This window comes from Oryzias latipes (assembly GCF_053564925.1).
Source record: "Oryzias latipes strain Hd-rR chromosome 1 unlocalized genomic scaffold, Olatipes_Hd-rR_3.1 chr1_Y".
Lineage (NCBI taxonomy): Eukaryota > Metazoa > Chordata > Actinopteri > Beloniformes > Adrianichthyidae > Oryzias > Oryzias latipes.
The window spans coordinates 11503881-11522595 of NW_027616335.1; the positions used below are offsets into that span (position 1 = coordinate 11503881).

At 42.2% G+C, this 18715-nt stretch overlaps 1 protein-coding gene across 13 annotated transcripts in view; it reads right to left on the minus strand.

The window, feature by feature from the left end:
• adgrl3.1 (adhesion G protein-coupled receptor L3.1) overlaps window positions 1–18715 on the minus strand; it is a 179735-nt gene that overhangs the window by 35444 nt on the left and 125576 nt on the right. For all 13 annotated transcript variants that reach the window (XM_078943683.1, XM_023956196.2, XM_078943686.1 and 10 more), the window contains 3 exons: window positions 17636–17819; window positions 8825–8947; window positions 8440–8645 (listed from right to left, as the gene is read on the minus strand). In XM_078943683.1, the coding sequence (XP_078799809.1) occupies window positions 8440–8645; window positions 8825–8947; window positions 17636–17819 (513 nt within the window). The remainder of the gene's footprint in view (window positions 1–8439; window positions 8646–8824; window positions 8948–17635; window positions 17820–18715) is intronic.

Sequence of the window (18715 nt, forward strand, 5' to 3'; positions counted from 1 at the left end):
CGGCCATGGCAGGAGGTGACAGCGCGGTGTGCGTGGCTGTTGTGTGCGGTTCTGGAGTGCAGAAGCGGCTTGTGTTGTGTAAACTGACGACATCGTCTTTGTTCGGTTTGCAAAGTAACCCCCAAAAAGACCAAGTGAGGATTCTGTCGCTGCCAACAAGCTGGGTCACCAACTGGATTCACATTTGCTTGTTGGATGAGAAACATTTAAAAGTTACTCTCGAGCTGTCCATCCCGATTGAAACAATAAGAGGCAAGATGGAGTTCACTGGAAATGCCAGAACTCTGCGCAAGGTCACTTGCCGCTACCATGATTCTTAGTCTTAAAATACGAAGTTCTAACATTTCCCTGTCAGAGCTGGGACTACCAACATGTTATGGCAAAGAAAACAATAAAAAATTAAATAAAATTGGAGCTGTCAGGAAGCCAAACAACAGTAAAGACTTTTTATCGTTTCAGTCCTAAGTTAAGTAAAATGTCAAGTGAACGGAACTCTGGGTAATCGGTGTGATAATTTTTTTTTTGTCTTTCCCAGATAAAAGATGGCCAAAGTCAAAGAGCTGTAGCAGTGTCTTTGATCAAGGCCGAGTCAAAAAGTGAGAGCAGTTCAAAGATTTGCTGTTGGGATAATTTCACCAAACGAAGACAGAAAGAGACGTGTCAAAAAAAAAAAAAGATAGAAAATGGGAGCGATCCAAACTGTGAGATGTGTCTTTTAGGCACCTATGGAACGCTGGCCTCATTTTTTTATTTATTTGACATCACAAAGGTCATGACCTCATCATCTCCTGCCTTCCATCTAATTTATTTTAGTGTGCAGAAAAAGAAGAAGCTGTTATTGTTAAAACGCACAACAGAGGCACGGCCAGGCTAAAGTTATAGCCAGGGAGTATCAAGAGTATAAGGATCAGTGACGTGCAGTCAGGAGAGGCAGGTGAGGCACAGCCTCACCTGTCATTATGGGAAGAAAAGAGAAAAAATAAATTCAATTATTATATTTAATCAGTAAGTTGTGCTTTGCGGTCATTTTCCATTTAAATGTACCATTTTTGGGTGTTTTTTCTTTTCAAAATCGCTGAATTCCCGCATTTGCCGTTCAGATACTAAGTGACCTGCGATGAGGCACCAGCCCGCTGAGCCTCACCTTGGATTGCGCAATACCTATGCAGTCAGACGGTACTGCTGTCTCTCTGTATGTCGGTTCAATCACTTGTACTATATGAGCTGAGTTTAAATAATTTAGCAGATGTATATGATGCACAGTGCTTGTTTTTATAAATAACTGTATGTGAGGGACGTGTTTCTTGTGCTGAGCGCTAAACGACGGCGAAAAAGCCGCTGGGTGAGGCCAGACATTCTCGTGCCTCATGTTGCAGTTCTCGTGCCTCATGTTAGGGGGCGCCGGTGAGCCCTGAGATTATGACGCTAAAAATACTAGAAGAAGTGATAGCAAGCGGCAAGTCATTTTCTTCAGAAGGAGCGGCGTATGGACTTTATTTACAACTAAAGGTAAGACGATAATAACGTTTGTGCTTTTTTCTATGCTGCAGTTTGTATATGAAAAAAAACATGTTGAAATTATATTTTAAACAAAACGTTAACTGTTGTCAATCAAATGGTGAATAAGTTACTCAGTTATTTATACTCATGGTTCATATGTTTGTAAATCTGACTGATGACGTCAGTGCCTCACCAGCCATTAACCTCACCGCACGTCACTGATAAGGATATAAATAAGCACAGAAGTGTTTACTTTTCTTTAAATCCCTTTAAATAAACAAGTTATTTTCTACACTATAAGCAACACTTAAAGGTCTTAATTTTATTTCGAAAACCACCAGTGCTTTTAATGACGTAGTAGGGCTGTTGATCATGGCGATCTAATTTTATTCACGAATCAAGATCAATAATTCACAGATCAAACTACGATTCTTATTTTTATATTGTTATTGAATGGTTACCGTGGTACGCTTAGGGGTTGTCTTTTTACTGGATGTATGAAAATCAAAATAATATGTATTGAAGAACAGATCAGAATCAACAAAATATAACAGATGGAAAGAAGTAAATGGTATTTGTCACTTTCAAAAAAGGTTTTTCTGTCAACTGCATTGTTAACTTTAGCAGTAAAAAAAACTGAAATGCCTGAACATATGAGTATTCAGATACAGCCCTATAAGTGAAGCATCTTTACAAAAAACAAATGTCTGTCCTTGCATAGTGACGGACAGACTATTCAATGTACATTGAAGTTTAACATTAAAAGACAGTCTATCAAGACAATTAGTTAAGGTGTAGATATTTAATCCAAGATCGTGTTGCCCCCCATCAATCCATACGTTATAGATCTACACTCTCATTTACTACAGGTTTTTTCTAAGCAAAAAGTACTTGAGAAACATTATTTGTGCTCGTCTTAATGACATAAAGTTAAGATTTTTAGCTTTCAACAAAAGCTTTCAACAAAAAAAAAAAACCCTACAGATTAAGTCAAACCTCAAATTTAGTATTGTACTCTGTTTTTATTAGTGCTGTTTTAGAGGGGAGGCAGTGCTTTCACTGCTGGCTCTTGTTATTTAATTTTCAACCACAGCGGCTGTTGATGTGTTGCTGAGAGCCGGCGGGGTGGCTCAATTTGCTTTTTTCTCCTATTTAAAACATTAATGTACACTTGAGTCATTTTTATGTGGAGCCTATTAAGAATTCATCCTGATCAAATCATCCCTATTGATTAAACTAAAACTCTGCACAAGTCGGCGCGCATGATCAGAGACGGCGTGAAGACTTTTGATGGTAAATCACTCCTTTTCAGCCATCTTTGGCACAGAAGGGAGCGTTTGCAGGCGCTGCTGGTGCTGCCAATGCAGCGTTGTTGTGGAGGACCCAGATGCAGGGATTGGATGGAGGGAGGCAGATGGATGAGGGGCAAAAATAATTTATGAAACTCAAAACAAAAGGCCTGCCAAGCAGGTGATCCACAGAACAAAACATGGACATGGAACAAAGGGAAACCAAGGAAGCTATGTGGGGCAGTGGCTAACAAGAGAGCACAGGTGTAAGACCATTGATGGTAAAGCAGAACAGGAAGGAAATGAAATGAATTACCATGAAAAAACAGATCAACAGACAAAAATAAAAAAATAAAAAGGACTAGAGTACAACACTGCAGCTGCTTATTTCATCTCATCTAGAAAATGTCAGTGGTGTAGTTTATCAATGTTTGAATATGAAATACAGTTTATAAACCAATTTGGGGAATATTGTCATTTTCTTTTAATAAGATCATAGGCTTCACCCAGAGGATGTAGAGTGCAAAAAACAAAAAAAGTCTGAGGTGGGTTGGGTCATGTTAATTTGCTCCGCCCCCTCTATAATGTGTGAAAATTTGGCCATTACCAAATGTGAGTTTTGCTGAGTCCAACCACCTGCCAATCAAAAAAAGAAAACAATCCCTAATTATTTTTTAAATATGGGCTCTAATGAATTAGATTTAAGTGTAAAATTTCTTTTTGTTGAGAACTAATGTATGTTCCCCACAATAAGGCACACTTAAAAACCTTAGCTAAAAGAAAATTATTATAATCTATTCGACATTATATATGGATTAATGCTGGTTATTCTTAATTATATTAAATCTATTTTGAGAGGTACAGTACCTCAGGTACTTCAATATGTCAGTCTGTTGTTTTCACAAGGTTGAGTGGTATCGCGGCTAACATGTAGCGGTGTCCTATCATGCTTTTTTAGAATATTACCTACAATGTTGGATGTTATTGTGAATACAGCAATGCGGCTAACGTGTACCGATATTGGACAGTAGTTTTTTTTTTTTTTTTTTAACTTGTCCTGTCCAACAGCTAGGCAGACAGATGAGAGCTGAGGGCCTCTTGGGTTGGACATATTTTACTTTAACAAGAGGGGTTATTAATCTTCAGACAAACCAAAGGTATGTCTGAATAAACCCCTTTTGTAATTGAGGCCAAACTTTATTAATTTCAAACATGTCTGAAAATCTTTGGTGTTGGACCGGACGGAAAAGGAAAGAGGGGAAGAAGAGAGAGGGACGTTAGAGAGAGGGGGGGTAGGGGGTGATAATAGGAGGGGAAGGGGGATAAGACCATGAAGCAGCATAAAGCAGCAAGTTTACTGGTTGTTAATCATTATGGTAAGGTTCAAATGAAAAAAAAAACAAACAAAAAAAAAAGGGCGGAGCCTGTCCACACACACACTCAAATGTTATAAACACACCTGTTAGTTGCAAAAATGTCCACCTGTCGACATGTACACAAAACAGATAGTGTTCACACGCATACTTATGCCTTAAAACCAACTAGTGTGAAATATTTCAGTCATTCAGTCTGTTGAGCTAACACCTGTGCTCAGGTGAGTGTTTATGTTCTTCTAAAATGGATGGTGGAACGTGAAAAGAAGGAGGGAGAGTGCCCAGCCATCCCCACCCCAAGACCCCCACCGCACCAGCGGCGGCAGCCGGAATCCCCCCAACGCCACACGGGAACCGGCAGGGAACAACCGCCGCCCGGGCGACCAAGCCCGCCACCCAGGCCAGGGCCAGCAGGGCCGCCGCAAGGCCCCCAGAGCCAGAGAGCAGGGAGGCACGGAGGGAAAGAGGGCGCCGCCCCAGCCCAACCAGGAGAGCAGCCCCCCCGCCGCGCCGGGAGAACCCAACGCAGGGCCCCACCGGAGAAGGACGCCCACAGCCCCAGACGAGCACCCCACCACCACCCAGGAGTTCCGGGCATCCCCCCGCCCCAACCCCAGGTACGAGCCAGGACCCCCCAAGGGAGACCCACTCCGCACTCCAGGCAGCCATCCGCCCGGCCCACGGTTGGTCCAGGGAGGAGCGAGGCAGGGGCCCGCCGCCCCCGTCCAGAAGGGGGGAACCCCGGGGAAAAAAGAGGGCCCACAAGGGGTGTTGTAAATATGGCCCGACCAGGCTCGGCCACAGTTGGAAATTTGGCGGGGCCCAGCACTCAGGAGCAAGGACCAGAACCCACCCCCCAGGGACACGAACACCCCCGGCTCAGATGTAATGTGAACCCCCCCACCGCGCGGAGAGAGCACCGCCGGGCCCAGGAGGCCAGCACCCCGGGGACACAGCCGCCGTTGCAAAGGGGCCCGTACCCCCCACCAGGGAAGAGGCAGGGGACAGATGGTCCTAGGTCCCACCTTCCTTGCAAAATGTGTGTGCGTGTATGTGTGTTTGAGAGAGTGTGTGTGTGCATGTGTGTGTGTTTATGTTGGGATGGGCTAACGTGTACCGATATTGGACAGTAGTTTTTTTATCTGTTACCCAAAAGGTTGGTAGTTAGCATAGTGAAAGTAGTGTTTTTATAGTGGTATCAGTCTGTATTAAACATGTTGCAAACAAGGTTGGGAAATATAGGTAATGTAAATGCGTTAATGTGGCTTCCACGCTTCCAACATAGCTAACATGTGTCAAGGTAATGCGCCTTTTAGTGTCTTTTATAGGAGCTACGTTTGAAAATAGAACATTGTGGAAGATACGGTGCTTACAGTTACATAATATTTAAAAAGAAACAGCTGAAAAAATAAAGAAAATCATATAAAATAAAAATTGATACCAGTCTATAGAAGATTTTGGTGTCAAGTTGGACCTTTTAACGTTGGAGTTGTCATGGTTTGGGTTTCTTTGTATTGGTTTTTGCTTTCCATTTTGAGTTTGTCATGTTTCAGTTCTGTTTCCTGTCTTATTTTGGAAGGTTTCCTGTTTTGTCATGCTTTTGAGTTTTACTTCCCTGGTCTCAATCTCTTCTGGTCATGTTCACCTGTGTCTTGTCAGTCCTGTCTGTATTTAAGTCTTGTCTCTGCCTTCCTCTTGTTCTGGTCCATTACCGTCTCTTCTCTGACTGTCTTCTGCCATGTTTTCATGTTTTACCCACAGTAAGTTTAGTTTTGATTCCCTAGTCTGCAGCACTTTTTGTTAGTTAAATAAACCCCTTGCCCTGGAACCGTGTGCCCCCCGTCTCTGCATTTGGGTCCTTCACGCTCCCCAGCCCTGCCCAACCTGACAGGGGTCAATTGGAAATTGCTACATTTTGAAGCCAGCCTCCAGTGTTCAGTTGAGGAGTGCAGCATTTAATATTTTGAGCTTGCCTCAAATTTCAAAATAAAATTTGCGGTGAAAAAAACAAAAAACAAAGAAAAGTAGTTTCGTCAAATACTATTTAGAATAAAAAAAATAAGATCAAGACAAAGGAATTAATATTTTTGACTATAAAAAAATAGTGGACTGTGACAGAATGCAACCCTAGTGGAGAATAAAGACAACTGAAAGAAAAAAATAAGGTAGGAATAGACGGCACAGCAGTTGTCCAGGGATTAGATGTAGATTATAAACATCTTGAGCTCAGTGTTTCAAAAGAGTCTTTTTTTTTTTTGCTCCTCTGTTGCTGCAATAACAAAAACCAGGAAAAAGTGGACTAAGTTTCTTCTTTTGTGAAAACATTTTACACCCCCTCTACATCCTGTGATGAAATCCCTCCTACCACAACTTGAATGCACTCTGGAGCCAAATATGTGGCGCAAATGAAATGTTTGTAAACTGCAGATGGTAAATGGACTGTGCTTATATGGGGCCCTCTCTTGTTTAGTCGACCGCTAAAAGGTCTTTTACACTGCAAGCTACATTCACGCTGCACTTCTTTTTTTAGTCAAGTACAAAGTGCATTTGTCACATTCACACGTTCACAATAGATGCATCAGGGTCAACGTGGGGTTAAGTGTCTTGCTCAAGGACACATCAACATGGGAACTGTAAAGGGGACTTTGTGAGGAGAGGAACAACACGCATGGACATAAAACATACAAAGACGGGTGAAGGGCTAGAATTTTTAGCACTAGAACATTTAAATGTGAATAAAATGCTTCAAGGTTATGGAAAAAAGTGTGAGAGAATAAAGATTTTTTCTTGAAATATCCTCTTAGAGGAAAACCCCCCCACAAAACTAAGAGCTGGACTCTTAAAGCCTTAGTCACATGCACTCGTAGGGTGGTTCACCCGCATGGGTACTGCAAGGGTTTTAGGGCTGTCTGGGTCAGTGAATGGTAAATGGTGTACATTTATACAGCGCTTTACATTCACAGTCCAGAGCACACACATTACTGGTGGTTCCACTGCGCCAACCTATAACCACCAGGAGCAATTTGAGGTTCAGTGTCATTGCCCCAGGACACTTGAACACACGAACGGGCACGGCAGGAACCAAACCTGCAATGTTCAGATCAGAGGTCGACCGCTCCACCTCTGCACCACGCCTGCATCTTAAAGGGAGCGCAGGTGTGTCTTAAAGTTCCCTTAAAACTTATACGGCCACCTTAGGGGACGTCAATAAAAATGGAAAGTACCATTGTGGTACGTGTTGTGAAGTGCACGGACTTATGACATATGGGTAATGCTGTTGTACGGTCCCCTTACCCCAAACTCTTGTCTTTGGGTGTCAGACCTCGAGGGCCGGTCTCCAACATTATTTTCCGACCAACCTGCTATCGAAGCTCCTAATTGGCTAAACACTCGGCAGCAGATAAGGCAGGATTTGTGGAAAAACAGAAGGAGGCCAACCTTTGAGGCCTGGAATTTGTTAACCCTGCATCTAGTCATTAGTGTTTAGTGCAAATATTGCACGATCTGTGTGTACATTGTACCTAGGATGAACATAGAGTCTCAAACTACGCTTTGATTGCCTTAATTCCTTATTTCTAACAGTCAGGCTGCCTGCAAGGAGGCCACAAGAAGCCTCTGCTTTCACCAGGCATGTGCGCATGCGCGCTTAGCATATTATGTTTATACTGGACAAGCATGGAGGGGATTCTTCTTCTTTTGTATTTTCACTGTTAACAAGCGCATATCCACCACCTACAGTTGGAAGAGGCTTAGTGCAAAAAGTGGTCTAAATCCTACTATTCCACTATATAAAATACTTAGTGTCATATAATTCTGGTCAAGCACAGACCACAATTACTAACTTCTCTCCTCCATGAACAACTTAGGGTTGGCACTTCCGTGAATTAAAAGGCGCGTCATCCAAACGTCACAACCAAATTCGATTCCCTGATTGGTCAGAGTTAAACTGGTTATCTTTCAATGCACGTTTAATGGATGTTTTGTATGTAGAGCTCTAAAACGGTCGTAGAAACTTCTGTAGCGACACGTGAATTCGAGAGTTTTTGAAGGCGGAAGCTCAAAACGCGTATATACAGACATTTGCATAGACTTTCCATTAAAAGAGGCCACTTGAACGCACGTTGCCAGGGGCGGTGTGAACTGCTTTGATATTTCGTGTCGGGCACCTGTACAGATTTGCCCATATTTCCCCCGCAGACAGCCCGTTTCTACCCCTAAGGGCATTTGTGACTGAGGCCTTACTTAAAGCTCTGTCTCGTTACATGTGTCTGACCTACCTGTAGGTGTTTGACAGTGAAGACCACCGGCTCAGACAGGTAAACCTTATTGCTCTCCTTGTTGATGGAAGCTGTGATGACCGGTGAGTTGACGATGACCGAGTAATTCGGATAGACTGCTTCACCGCCCAGTCGGACGCTGGCATTCTCTGTGGGCAGGTATGAGCCCAAGTTTCTGTACAGCACAAACGCCATCCTGATCTCACCTGTAGAGAGATATATGGGATTGTTGCTCTCAATAATGGCTGGCATAAACCATTATGACAGAAATAAATGGTGGATGGGAAGTTTTCGAAAAAAGGGCTTGCACAGCAGTTCCATGCATGGCTGTGGATCCTGCAGTGAGCGAAAGGAAAAGCAAAAAGGTGCGAGTTTTGTCCTCTACCATTTTTGCCGTGTTGCTTCAGAGTGCTGGCTGACAGCTGGATGGAGTTTCCGTGTTGCTCGGACTGAGGGAACGTCAGGTCGGCGAGGTTTCCGTCCGTGCTCAGCCTGGCCACCTCCAGCTCTGCAACACACGTGCATGCAAGTGTCAGGTCTTAATGCAACACATTCCATCAGATCTGCTTTTTTATTCCACCCTGTTTTTTTTCCTACTAAGTGCTGGGCGGCAGTTGTTTCCGAGCTTCAATAAGAGGGAAAAAAAAAGACAACTTTTGAAACTAAAAAAGCTAATGATGTCTCCAAGCAACTATTTTAACACGATGAGGTGGATTATCTTGCCTCTTTCCTGAATTGTAGGAACCACAGTTCACAATCCAAGTTTGTTAGCACATTCCTGATTACAGCTGCTTAATGTGTGAGATAAAGTTTCTAATTAAGGACTAATTATACCTTTGGTATACCACTATCTTGTGCCTCTGAATGATTCACTGATTTAGGCTGCTGCTTTCATGTTGAAGCAGCTCGATAATCACATGAACAAGTCAGTCGCATCTGCAACAAAAGCGAGAGTGCGTGCAGAGGGGAGAACAAAAAAACTAAAAATCGGTTGAGGTGGAAAGGAGAGGAAGTTGAAGAGGTCAAGGGAGGAGAAGGAAGAGATTGAAAATGGAGGGCTGTCAGAGAGCAGAATGGATGAGAGGAGAAACTGAGCAGATGCGTTGAGAAGAGAGAGGGCTGGAGTGGAGACAGATGGAAATGAGACTATGGTCTTTCACTGAGTTTAATATATGGGGGCCCAAAAGCGGGAAACTGCTGCCGAGAAGCGGAGAGGCCGCAGAGGCGAGACGTAAACACAGACAGTGATGCACACCAACTGGAGGAAAGAAAGAAAGACAGAAAGAAAAACTCTGGTCAAGTGTTCAGAACAGCAAAGCTAAACATTCAAGGGAGGTGTACCATTGAGAACTGGACCGAGTGAGTGTGATGTCACCCATAGAAAAGGACTTACTTCCAGCGCTAATGAAATAAAGTAAAATCAGTCGCCAATTTTCTGTGATAAAGACGCCACCAGGTTGAAGTCAGACATTAAACGTAAGCAGTGATTGGTCCAAGTCGCCCTGAGACATAATTTCTTTAGCGACCACTTTTGCCAATCAAGAGTGAGCTAGTTGGAAGTCCACACCTCTACCACTTGAAAGCCTTGGTACTGCTATCACAAAGGATACAAAATCTGTCAGTCAAACATCTTGAACATTTGACGTGGGGAGCATCCATTGATTGTATATGAGACCTGGACCGAGTGAGAGCAACATCACCCATAGATGTAACGTCATCCGTAAAAACTGTGATTGGTCCGATTCGGTCAGAATCAACGTTTCTATATCAACTACGTTTGCCACTCAGGAGTGAGCTTGTTGGAATTCCACAACCCCACCACTTGAAAGCAGTCTACACACAATCTATCTATCAGACGTTTCAAACATTTGAAGTGGGGGCCAGCCATTGACTGTATATGAGAACTGGATCGAGAATCCAAAGAAAATGGATTACTTCCGTCTCCAACAAAGCAAAATAAATTCAGTCGCCATTTTGTATGCAATATGGACCCTGCCATGTTGAAACCAGAAATGTTAGTAGGTAATGATTGGTCCAAGTGGTTGTTTTTATGTCTAGAAAATGACTTGCTCCCAGCTCCAACAAAATGTAGTTATCATTTTATTCCGGGATACAGATGCCACCATGTTGGAGCCAGGTGTCGTCAGTGAGCAGTGATTGGTTGGAATCTGTCGGAGTCATTGTTACTCTGGCCTCCACTTTTGCCAATCAGGAGTGAGCTTAATGGAAGCCCACACCTCCAACACTTGAATGTGGTCAGCACAAAATCTGTCAAACTAATGCTTCAAATGTTCCATGGAACACAACATACTTTTATTAAGGCTTCCAATTGGTCATCCTATAACTTGATTGGCCAATACTACAAAAAGAGTATAATGAATATAAATTAGGATTAGCAAGAACACGTAGCAATGACTGAGTAATAGCTGTTCATTTCTCAATAGAAGTCTATGGGATTTTGGCCTTTGGAGCCAACGGGTACTTCCTGTTTGGAACGCAAAGGGGGAGGGGCCACTCAGCTCATTTCTCACATACAGTCAATGAGTTGCAGACCCAATCCTGAAGATCTGGGTGGTATCAAGACACACTGAGGCTAATCTTGTTAAAACATGTTAGTGACGATTCTCCTCCTAGACAGACACTCGTTCATTACTGTCACCACACAAGCGCACTGTTAACCGCCGTCTTATCCTTTCTCAATCACTGTTTTGCTTCTAATAATAACACTTTTTCGTCATCCGCATTGTACTCTGCCTCATTGTCTCACGCACACATTCTAACGCAATAATAGCATCTCTCCATCGCTAATAATTAATCCTTGTCACTCATCGAAAGACTCGCCGGAGGGGAAAAAGAGGGTGTTTGAAAGGAAAAAAAAACAGTGGAGAATTAGAAAGAAGAAAAAAAGAAAGATATATACATCTGGGGAGAAATAAAAAGAGATGGTGTAGGGATGAATACAAGCGAGAGATAATCGCGGTGGATCACTGGATTTAGCTGGGAGGGAAGATTAACGGCACAAAAAGAAGAAGACAAATTTAGGGGGGAAAATAAAATAAAAACTTGCTATTTTAAGTTCCCCTTAGAGATGTTGGAGCCTCCGTCTCCATTTATGTAACCATATTTATGTATTTCATGCAGGAAAAAAAAAAAAAAACATAAAAAGGAGGAGATTGAAGCCAGATATTACGTAAGTTGTGTAGGATGTCAGCTGTTTCAGTTTAGGTTTCATCCAGAAAAATATGATGAAGATATTTGGGACAGGATTTTTTTTTCTTCTCTGTAGTTTTTCTTCTCTCTGACGGGGAAAACTACAGTAATGTAATCGTCACGCCGTGTGACCTAAGCAGCAGTCATTTCTCTGCTTACTGATGTGAAAGTGAGGAAAAGAAAACCCCTCAGAGCACCATTTGACATTCTGCTGCCACCATCAGCCATCCAGCATGCACTCAGCCAGCTTTTTTTCCTTATCTTCCTGTCTCTTCTCTCCCCCTTTGCGACTCCTCGTCTGTCATAGAAGCGGCACACAACCACGCTTACGTAAAGTGGGGAACATATGAGACTAATTTTTTTAGATTTCATATCAAACGGAGAACACTGCAGGATGACTAAGCTGAACGTACGTGCATCCAGTTTTCTGGTAGGGCAGGGTGAAAAATGACTCAAAGACATTTCAGCAGTTTAGGCGGCAAAATTTCATCTTTTTTTTTTTTTTTTCTAAATCGCAGTTAAAGGACCTTCCAGTGACCTCCATCCAGCTTCTTTGCATATTAACGTTAAATAATAACAGGCAAACCCATAAAAAGATCTCCCTCTTCCTTTTGTATGACTATACTTTAAGCAGGTAAAAGGCCACTGTAATTATACAAAGCTTTAATTCCACACAAAGGGAGCCATTATCTCCAACACAAAACACTTAATGTGAACCAATTGAAACAGTTCATTTAAAAACCTTTTTTTTCCCTTTGTTACTCAATAAACTCATCTTGAAATATCATTCATATTCCTGCTGATTAGATAGATTGGCAAACCATAAACATGTACCAGAATTAGGGAAAATATGCTGTAGATGTGGATCATATGAGCAGAAACAGGAGCTAAAAATCGTCCATTGCAGCTTCTCATCGCCTCATCATCGCAATGAGGAGGTGCTGGGATGATGAAAATGTGGGAAAACAGGATTTTTTATCTTTTAGCATGGAGCATGTAAATGACTATAGGAGCTAGGAATTATAAGCATTCTAAAACACGTTCTGGTAAAGTCTGGTAAAGTCTTTTAGGCTTTGCCACACCATTTAATGAAAACGTCTTAGTGCAGTTGCGTTCAAAATTCAAAATAGAGGCACAGTAAAACAGATTAAAATAAAATAAAATAAAACAAATCACTGAAGTTGAGGATTAGAAGTCTTTTTTTCTGAAGATCTATTTAAAGATAATTATTTTTTATTTTGAAGCTCAATTTTTTAATTATTAGATTTATAATTGATTATTTACTTGTGTCAGCATGTATGACAAGTGCTACATTAATAAAGGTTAATTTTATTTGAAGGAAAGTATGGCAAGAATATTGTATAGCATATATATATATATATATATATATATATATATATATATATATATGAAGGGCATTGGTAGAGAAGGGCATTGGTAGAGACTCCAGAGGAGCCAAACACCAACTCCTGGTCGACAGAACAGCCGCCCAAGACTGCAAGTCACGACACACCAACCTGTGCACAGCCTGGATTGATTACAAGAAGGCCTATGACTCAATGCCACACACATGGATCACTGAATGCTTGGAGCTGTACAACATCAACAGGACTCTAAGAGCCTTCATAGGAAACTCAATGAAGCCGTGGAAAACCACCCTTGAAGCCAATGGGAAACCACTTGCACAAGTGTCCATCAAATGTGGGATATACCAAGGCGATGCTCTGTCCCCACTGCTGTTCTGCATAGGTCTGAACCTCCTCAGCCAAATAATCAACAAGACTGGCTATGGATACCGACTCAGAAATGGGGCCAACATCAGTCACCTCCTCTACATGGATGACATCAAGCTATATGCTAAGAGCGAGCGTGACATTAACTCCCTGATCCACACCACCAGGATCTACAGTACTGACATTGGGATGTCATTCGGGCTCGAGAAATGCAGCCGGATGGTGACAAAGAGAGGCAAGGTAGTCCACACAGGAGGGGTCTCACTCCCAGAAGGAACAATAACAGACATCGAGGACAGTTACAAGTACCTTGGAATTCCCCAGGCAAATGGCAACCTGGAGCAGGCAACAAGGAAAGCTGCAACAACTAAATACCTCCAACGAGTAAGGCAAGTCCTGAGAAGCCAGCTCAATGGCAAAAATAAGACCTAGGCAATAAACAGCTACGCACTGCCAGTTATCAGATACCCTGCAGGAATAATAAGATGGCCAAAGGAAGAGATACAGACCACGGATGTTAAAACACGAAAGCTCCTCACCATGCATGGAGGGTTCCATCCCAAATCCAGCACACTGAGACTGTATGCTAGCCGCAAGGAAGGAGGCCGAGGACTAGTGAGTGTAGAAGCCACTATCCAGGATGAAACATCCAAGATGCATGAGTACATCAAGCTCAAGGCCCCAAATGACAGTGTGCTCAGTGAATGTCTCAGGCAATGGAGAGCAGAGGACACAGTGCTGGAGGACAGATCCTCATGGGAGGACAAACCCCTGCATGGGATGTACCACCGGACCATAACTGAAGTGGCTGATATCAAGAAGTCCTACCAATGGCTAAAAAAGGGCTGGCCTACAGGACAGTACTGAAGCGCTCATCCTGGCAGCTCAGGAACAAGCCCTGAGCACCAGAGCAATAGAGGCTCAGATCTACCACACCAGACAAGACCCAAGGTGTAGGCTGTGCAAAGAGGCCCCTGAAACAATCCAGCACATAACTGCAGGGTGTAAGATGCTGGCAGGTAAAGCATACATGGAGCGCCACAATCAAGTGGCTGGAATAATATACAGGAACATGTGTGCAGAATATGAACTGGAAACCCCAAGGTCAAAATGGGAAACACCTCCGAAGGTGGTAGAGAATGAAAGGGCAAAGATCCTGTGGGACTTCCAGATCCAGACTGATAGGATGGTAATGGCAAACCAACCAGACATTGTAGTGGTGGATAAAGAACAGAGGAAAGCCGTTGTGGTGGATGTGGCAGTGCCAAGCGATGGAAACATCAGGAAGAAGGAACATGAGAAACTGGAGAAATACCAGGGACTCAGAGAAGAACTGGAGAAAGCCTGGAAAGTGAAGGTGACAGTGGTGCCTGTGGTAATTGGAGCACTCGGGGCAGTAACCCCTAAGCTGGAGGAGTGGCTACAACAGATACCTGGAAAGACCTCAGACCTCTCAGTCCAGAAAAGCGCAGTGCTAGGAACAGCTAAGATATTGCGCAGGACCCTCAAGCTCCCAGGCCTCTGGTAGAGGACCCGAGCTTGGAGGAGAAACCACCCGCGGAGGGTGAGAGGGGCGTTTTTTTTTTTTTTTTTTTTTTTATATAAATACATACATATTTCATTTAACTATAATTTAGGACTAAATTATTTGGACTGATTGTGCATTGACATAACCCACTGGTTTGTATCATCTCAATTTACAAACCACTTTTTCGGCTCTGTGGTTTAACAGTTTTTGGCCAAATATGACATATATGGCAAAACAAAAACATGCATGCATATAACATGTCTTTATTTGAGCCACTTTTGTTTTTAAATAATTAAATAAAATAAAAAAACTACATAATGAAGTTCCTCCAATGACCGCTGGAAGCTGGTTTCAAAAGAGAAATATTTTAAAAGTCCAACTTTACACTCGAAATAAATCCTTTACAGGCTGGTATCAAAAACTTTGCTTTAACTTCTATTAATGGCAGCTCTGTGGGGTGATTTTCTTCTTCCCAATCTGTCATTTTGATGTTAATTGTTTATTGGCAGGTGGGTGGACCCATGAGTGTAGTCCACAAAACTGTCATCTCTGTTGTTCCCACTCAATCATCTATTTTTGGAGCATTTCCGAGATAAATAAACTCCAGTCAACATGTCTGTCCCACTTCAGGCTTGATTTTTACCACTCAGAACTTGACGTGAGAGATGTTCATTCCTGTCTAAACATGTCAATGACTAAATCCAACCACAGAGAACAGAAAAGGGTTTTAGAACTAAGCTGTAGGCACAAAAGCTGAACTCTTTAGTACTATAGTAAAAAGGGACTTACTTTCTTGCAGAACTAACCCAGTGGTCACCTGCTGAATGTTACCTTTGAATTGCAACCAGCTTTGAACAGGAAGGAAGAGTATTGCCATTACTGTATGTATATTGGAAAAACAGGATGGAGTTTATACATACTTAAGCCAACAGGTTGGCTTTCTCAAGTAATGTTTGCATTAATCCTTTAACAACGGAGCTTTGGCTTCATTGTTGACATTCTTTTAACTCTTCACCTGTTTACACAATTATCATATTTCCAGCAGATTCGGAAGCGGAGAAAACAAAAACAGCCTTGCGCCGAAATACAACATGGTAAAGTGATATATTGTTACACAATTAACGTGAATCTGCAGACTCTGTTATAGACAATAGTGGCTTTGCACCGTTACGGAACACTTTACATTAGTAATTTACTAATTACTGTTGTATATCAGGGCAAAGTCGTTATGAAAAATCCCTTTTCTCTGTGTTTGAATCAGCTGACTCATGTTGATGGCGTAAATGGTCAAAGAGTTATGGTAGGTCAAAAAGGTTGTGATCAGTGGTGTCAGCAACATCTCCGGTTTTAAAGAGTTAAGCAGGTTCCTTAAATCTATGTTAACACCGGGCGTTAGACGAGGGAGGGGCTTCCTCTTTTCCTTTTCTACTGTTTACTAACTCATGTCCCCCACCTTCAGCTGGAAGACGCTTGGTGTGTAATGTGGAAGTGGTGCAAATTTCACAATTTGGTAAGATAAACCAGCTACACTGTGAGTTTAGTGAGTTTCACCATCTGCTCCAGTTGCTGCGTAATGATGTTGGTTGCTTCCAGCGGTACTTCCATCTCTTACGTATGGCGAGTCTCTACCATTGGTCACTACCAAATCCGAGGCTCTGGTTGGTCAAAAAAATCTACCAATGGTTGAACTTGCAATGCGAAGTTAATGGCCGGAAATGGTCATAAAAACTTGCGTAACTTAGAAGCCGGAATAATGTTTTTTTGTTTGTTTGACTTTTTACTTGTCCTGTCCAACAGCTGGGCAAGCAGATGAGAGCTGAAGGCCTCTTGTGTTGGACATATTTTACTTTAACAACAGGGGTTTTGAATCTTCTGACAAACCAGAGTTATGTCTGATTAAACCCCTTTTGTAATCGAGGCCAAACTTTATTCATTTTAATCATATTTGAAAATCTTTTGTGTTGGACCGGACAGAAAAGGAAAGAAGGGAAGAAGTGAGAGGTATGTTAGACAGAGGGGGGTACAGGAGGGTGATTATAGAAGGGGGGGGGGGGGGGTAAAACCATGAAGCAGCATAAAGCAACAAGTTGCTGGATGGTTATAATCATTACAGTGAGGTTCAGATGTAATACAAGTCTATAAGGGCGGGGCCTGTCCACAGACACACCCAAATGTTATAAACCCCATTTATGTATTCTTCAAACATTGAGAAAAACAATCTTCATAAATACTACTTTGCTTATTTTTACTTTATATTGGTGAAGTGAATAAAGAAAAAAACAGCTGTTGAGCCTTGTAGCGGTGGCTATAACACAGATTCTATTTAACCAGTGTGAATTTTCCCAGATTGCTCCCATGTTTTGACATTTCAAGAACATGCCTGTTTGGTCAATTCCTTACCTGTGCATTAGAGTAGTACTGTGCTTATACTGTATGCAGTCCTTTGCCAGGTCCTGAGGACAGTGAAATGCTGGTGCATCCTCCACTACAGCTCTAAACTTACGAAAGTCTTGCACAGCAAAAAAAAAAAAAAAAAACTGAATGTGTCTGCTTTCCTATACCGGATGGACACCTGTTAAATGGCAGTGCAGCCGCAGGTCACTGCTCGAATTCACTTTAGCAAATGAAAGTTAAGTGCTGTGCTCGAATGCACCTCGGCTGCAGGGCCCAACTGAGAGTTGGTGGAAAAAATAAAATAAAAAAAGGAAGAAAGAAAAGTACTCACGGATATATTCTGTTGTCTCTTGCACAGTGTCAGTCTTCAGGAGGTTGTCAGCCAACATAAAAGCTCCCGTTTCCACCGTGTCGAGGAGCATAGTAGCTGAGTGCAGCTGCTCGCTGGTGGGCAGCTCCCTCCACGCCGTCTGGGCTCGTGGATGCAGCAAATTATTTACCGTTTCGACCATTGCCTGGGGCAGCAACAGAGACACTTAAGGTTACATGTTGCAACTAAAAGCAAAAAGCAAAGACTTTTTTTTGTGACTTTCAGTCAATAGCATGAAAATGAATGTAAATCTATTCAGAGTATGAGCAGCGTTGCAGCGCACTAACAACTGAGGACAGAAGTCAGTGGGATGCAACAGTGAGAATGCGGTGGCTTCTTCATTTATCACGTTGATAAATCGTGGCAATCAAGACAACAAGATGCCAGCCATGCAAATGCGACATTCCCATGCAGACACAACAAAAGCAAAAACAAGGCATCGACATATATTATATGAAACAGTACATTCAAATGCCTAATATACTTTTCTTTGAGGATAGGCAAAAAAAACCCTCAGAGCAGTTCTGAAAAATTAAGCTAAGCTGATTAGTTGATTGCAATCACTGTGTGTTGAAACCCCAAAACCTGGTTCAGCTTTTCTCTCTCTTTTTCTTTTTTTTAAAGCGGCTGTCTTATCTTCAAGTTGGGAAACTTGTGCTTGAGGGTGTGAGAAAAAATTTGAATTTCATCAGATAATGCTTGCTTGGTCCAAAACTCCAGCTGTGCTGTAAATCTAAATCCTCCTCAAAAGAAATTACAGAAATAAATTGAAAGGGTGTTTGCTTTTGGCACTGTGGGGGATGTTTTTCTATAAGACAAAGCCAAGTTTTAGTGCACATTTCCTTATATGTTTTTTTAAGTCTCACTTTGATCATCTGTTGATCTATTTTCAAAGCGTTCCCCAATATTTTTAAAGTTTTTAGTCCAAATCAAAAAATCCGTGTTTTTTTCTAGGACATAGTTTCTGCAGAGCGGCAGTAGTTCATTAGAAATTTGCCAATTGTAGTAGTAAGTTGTTAATTGAGGGCTGATGCCGAAATG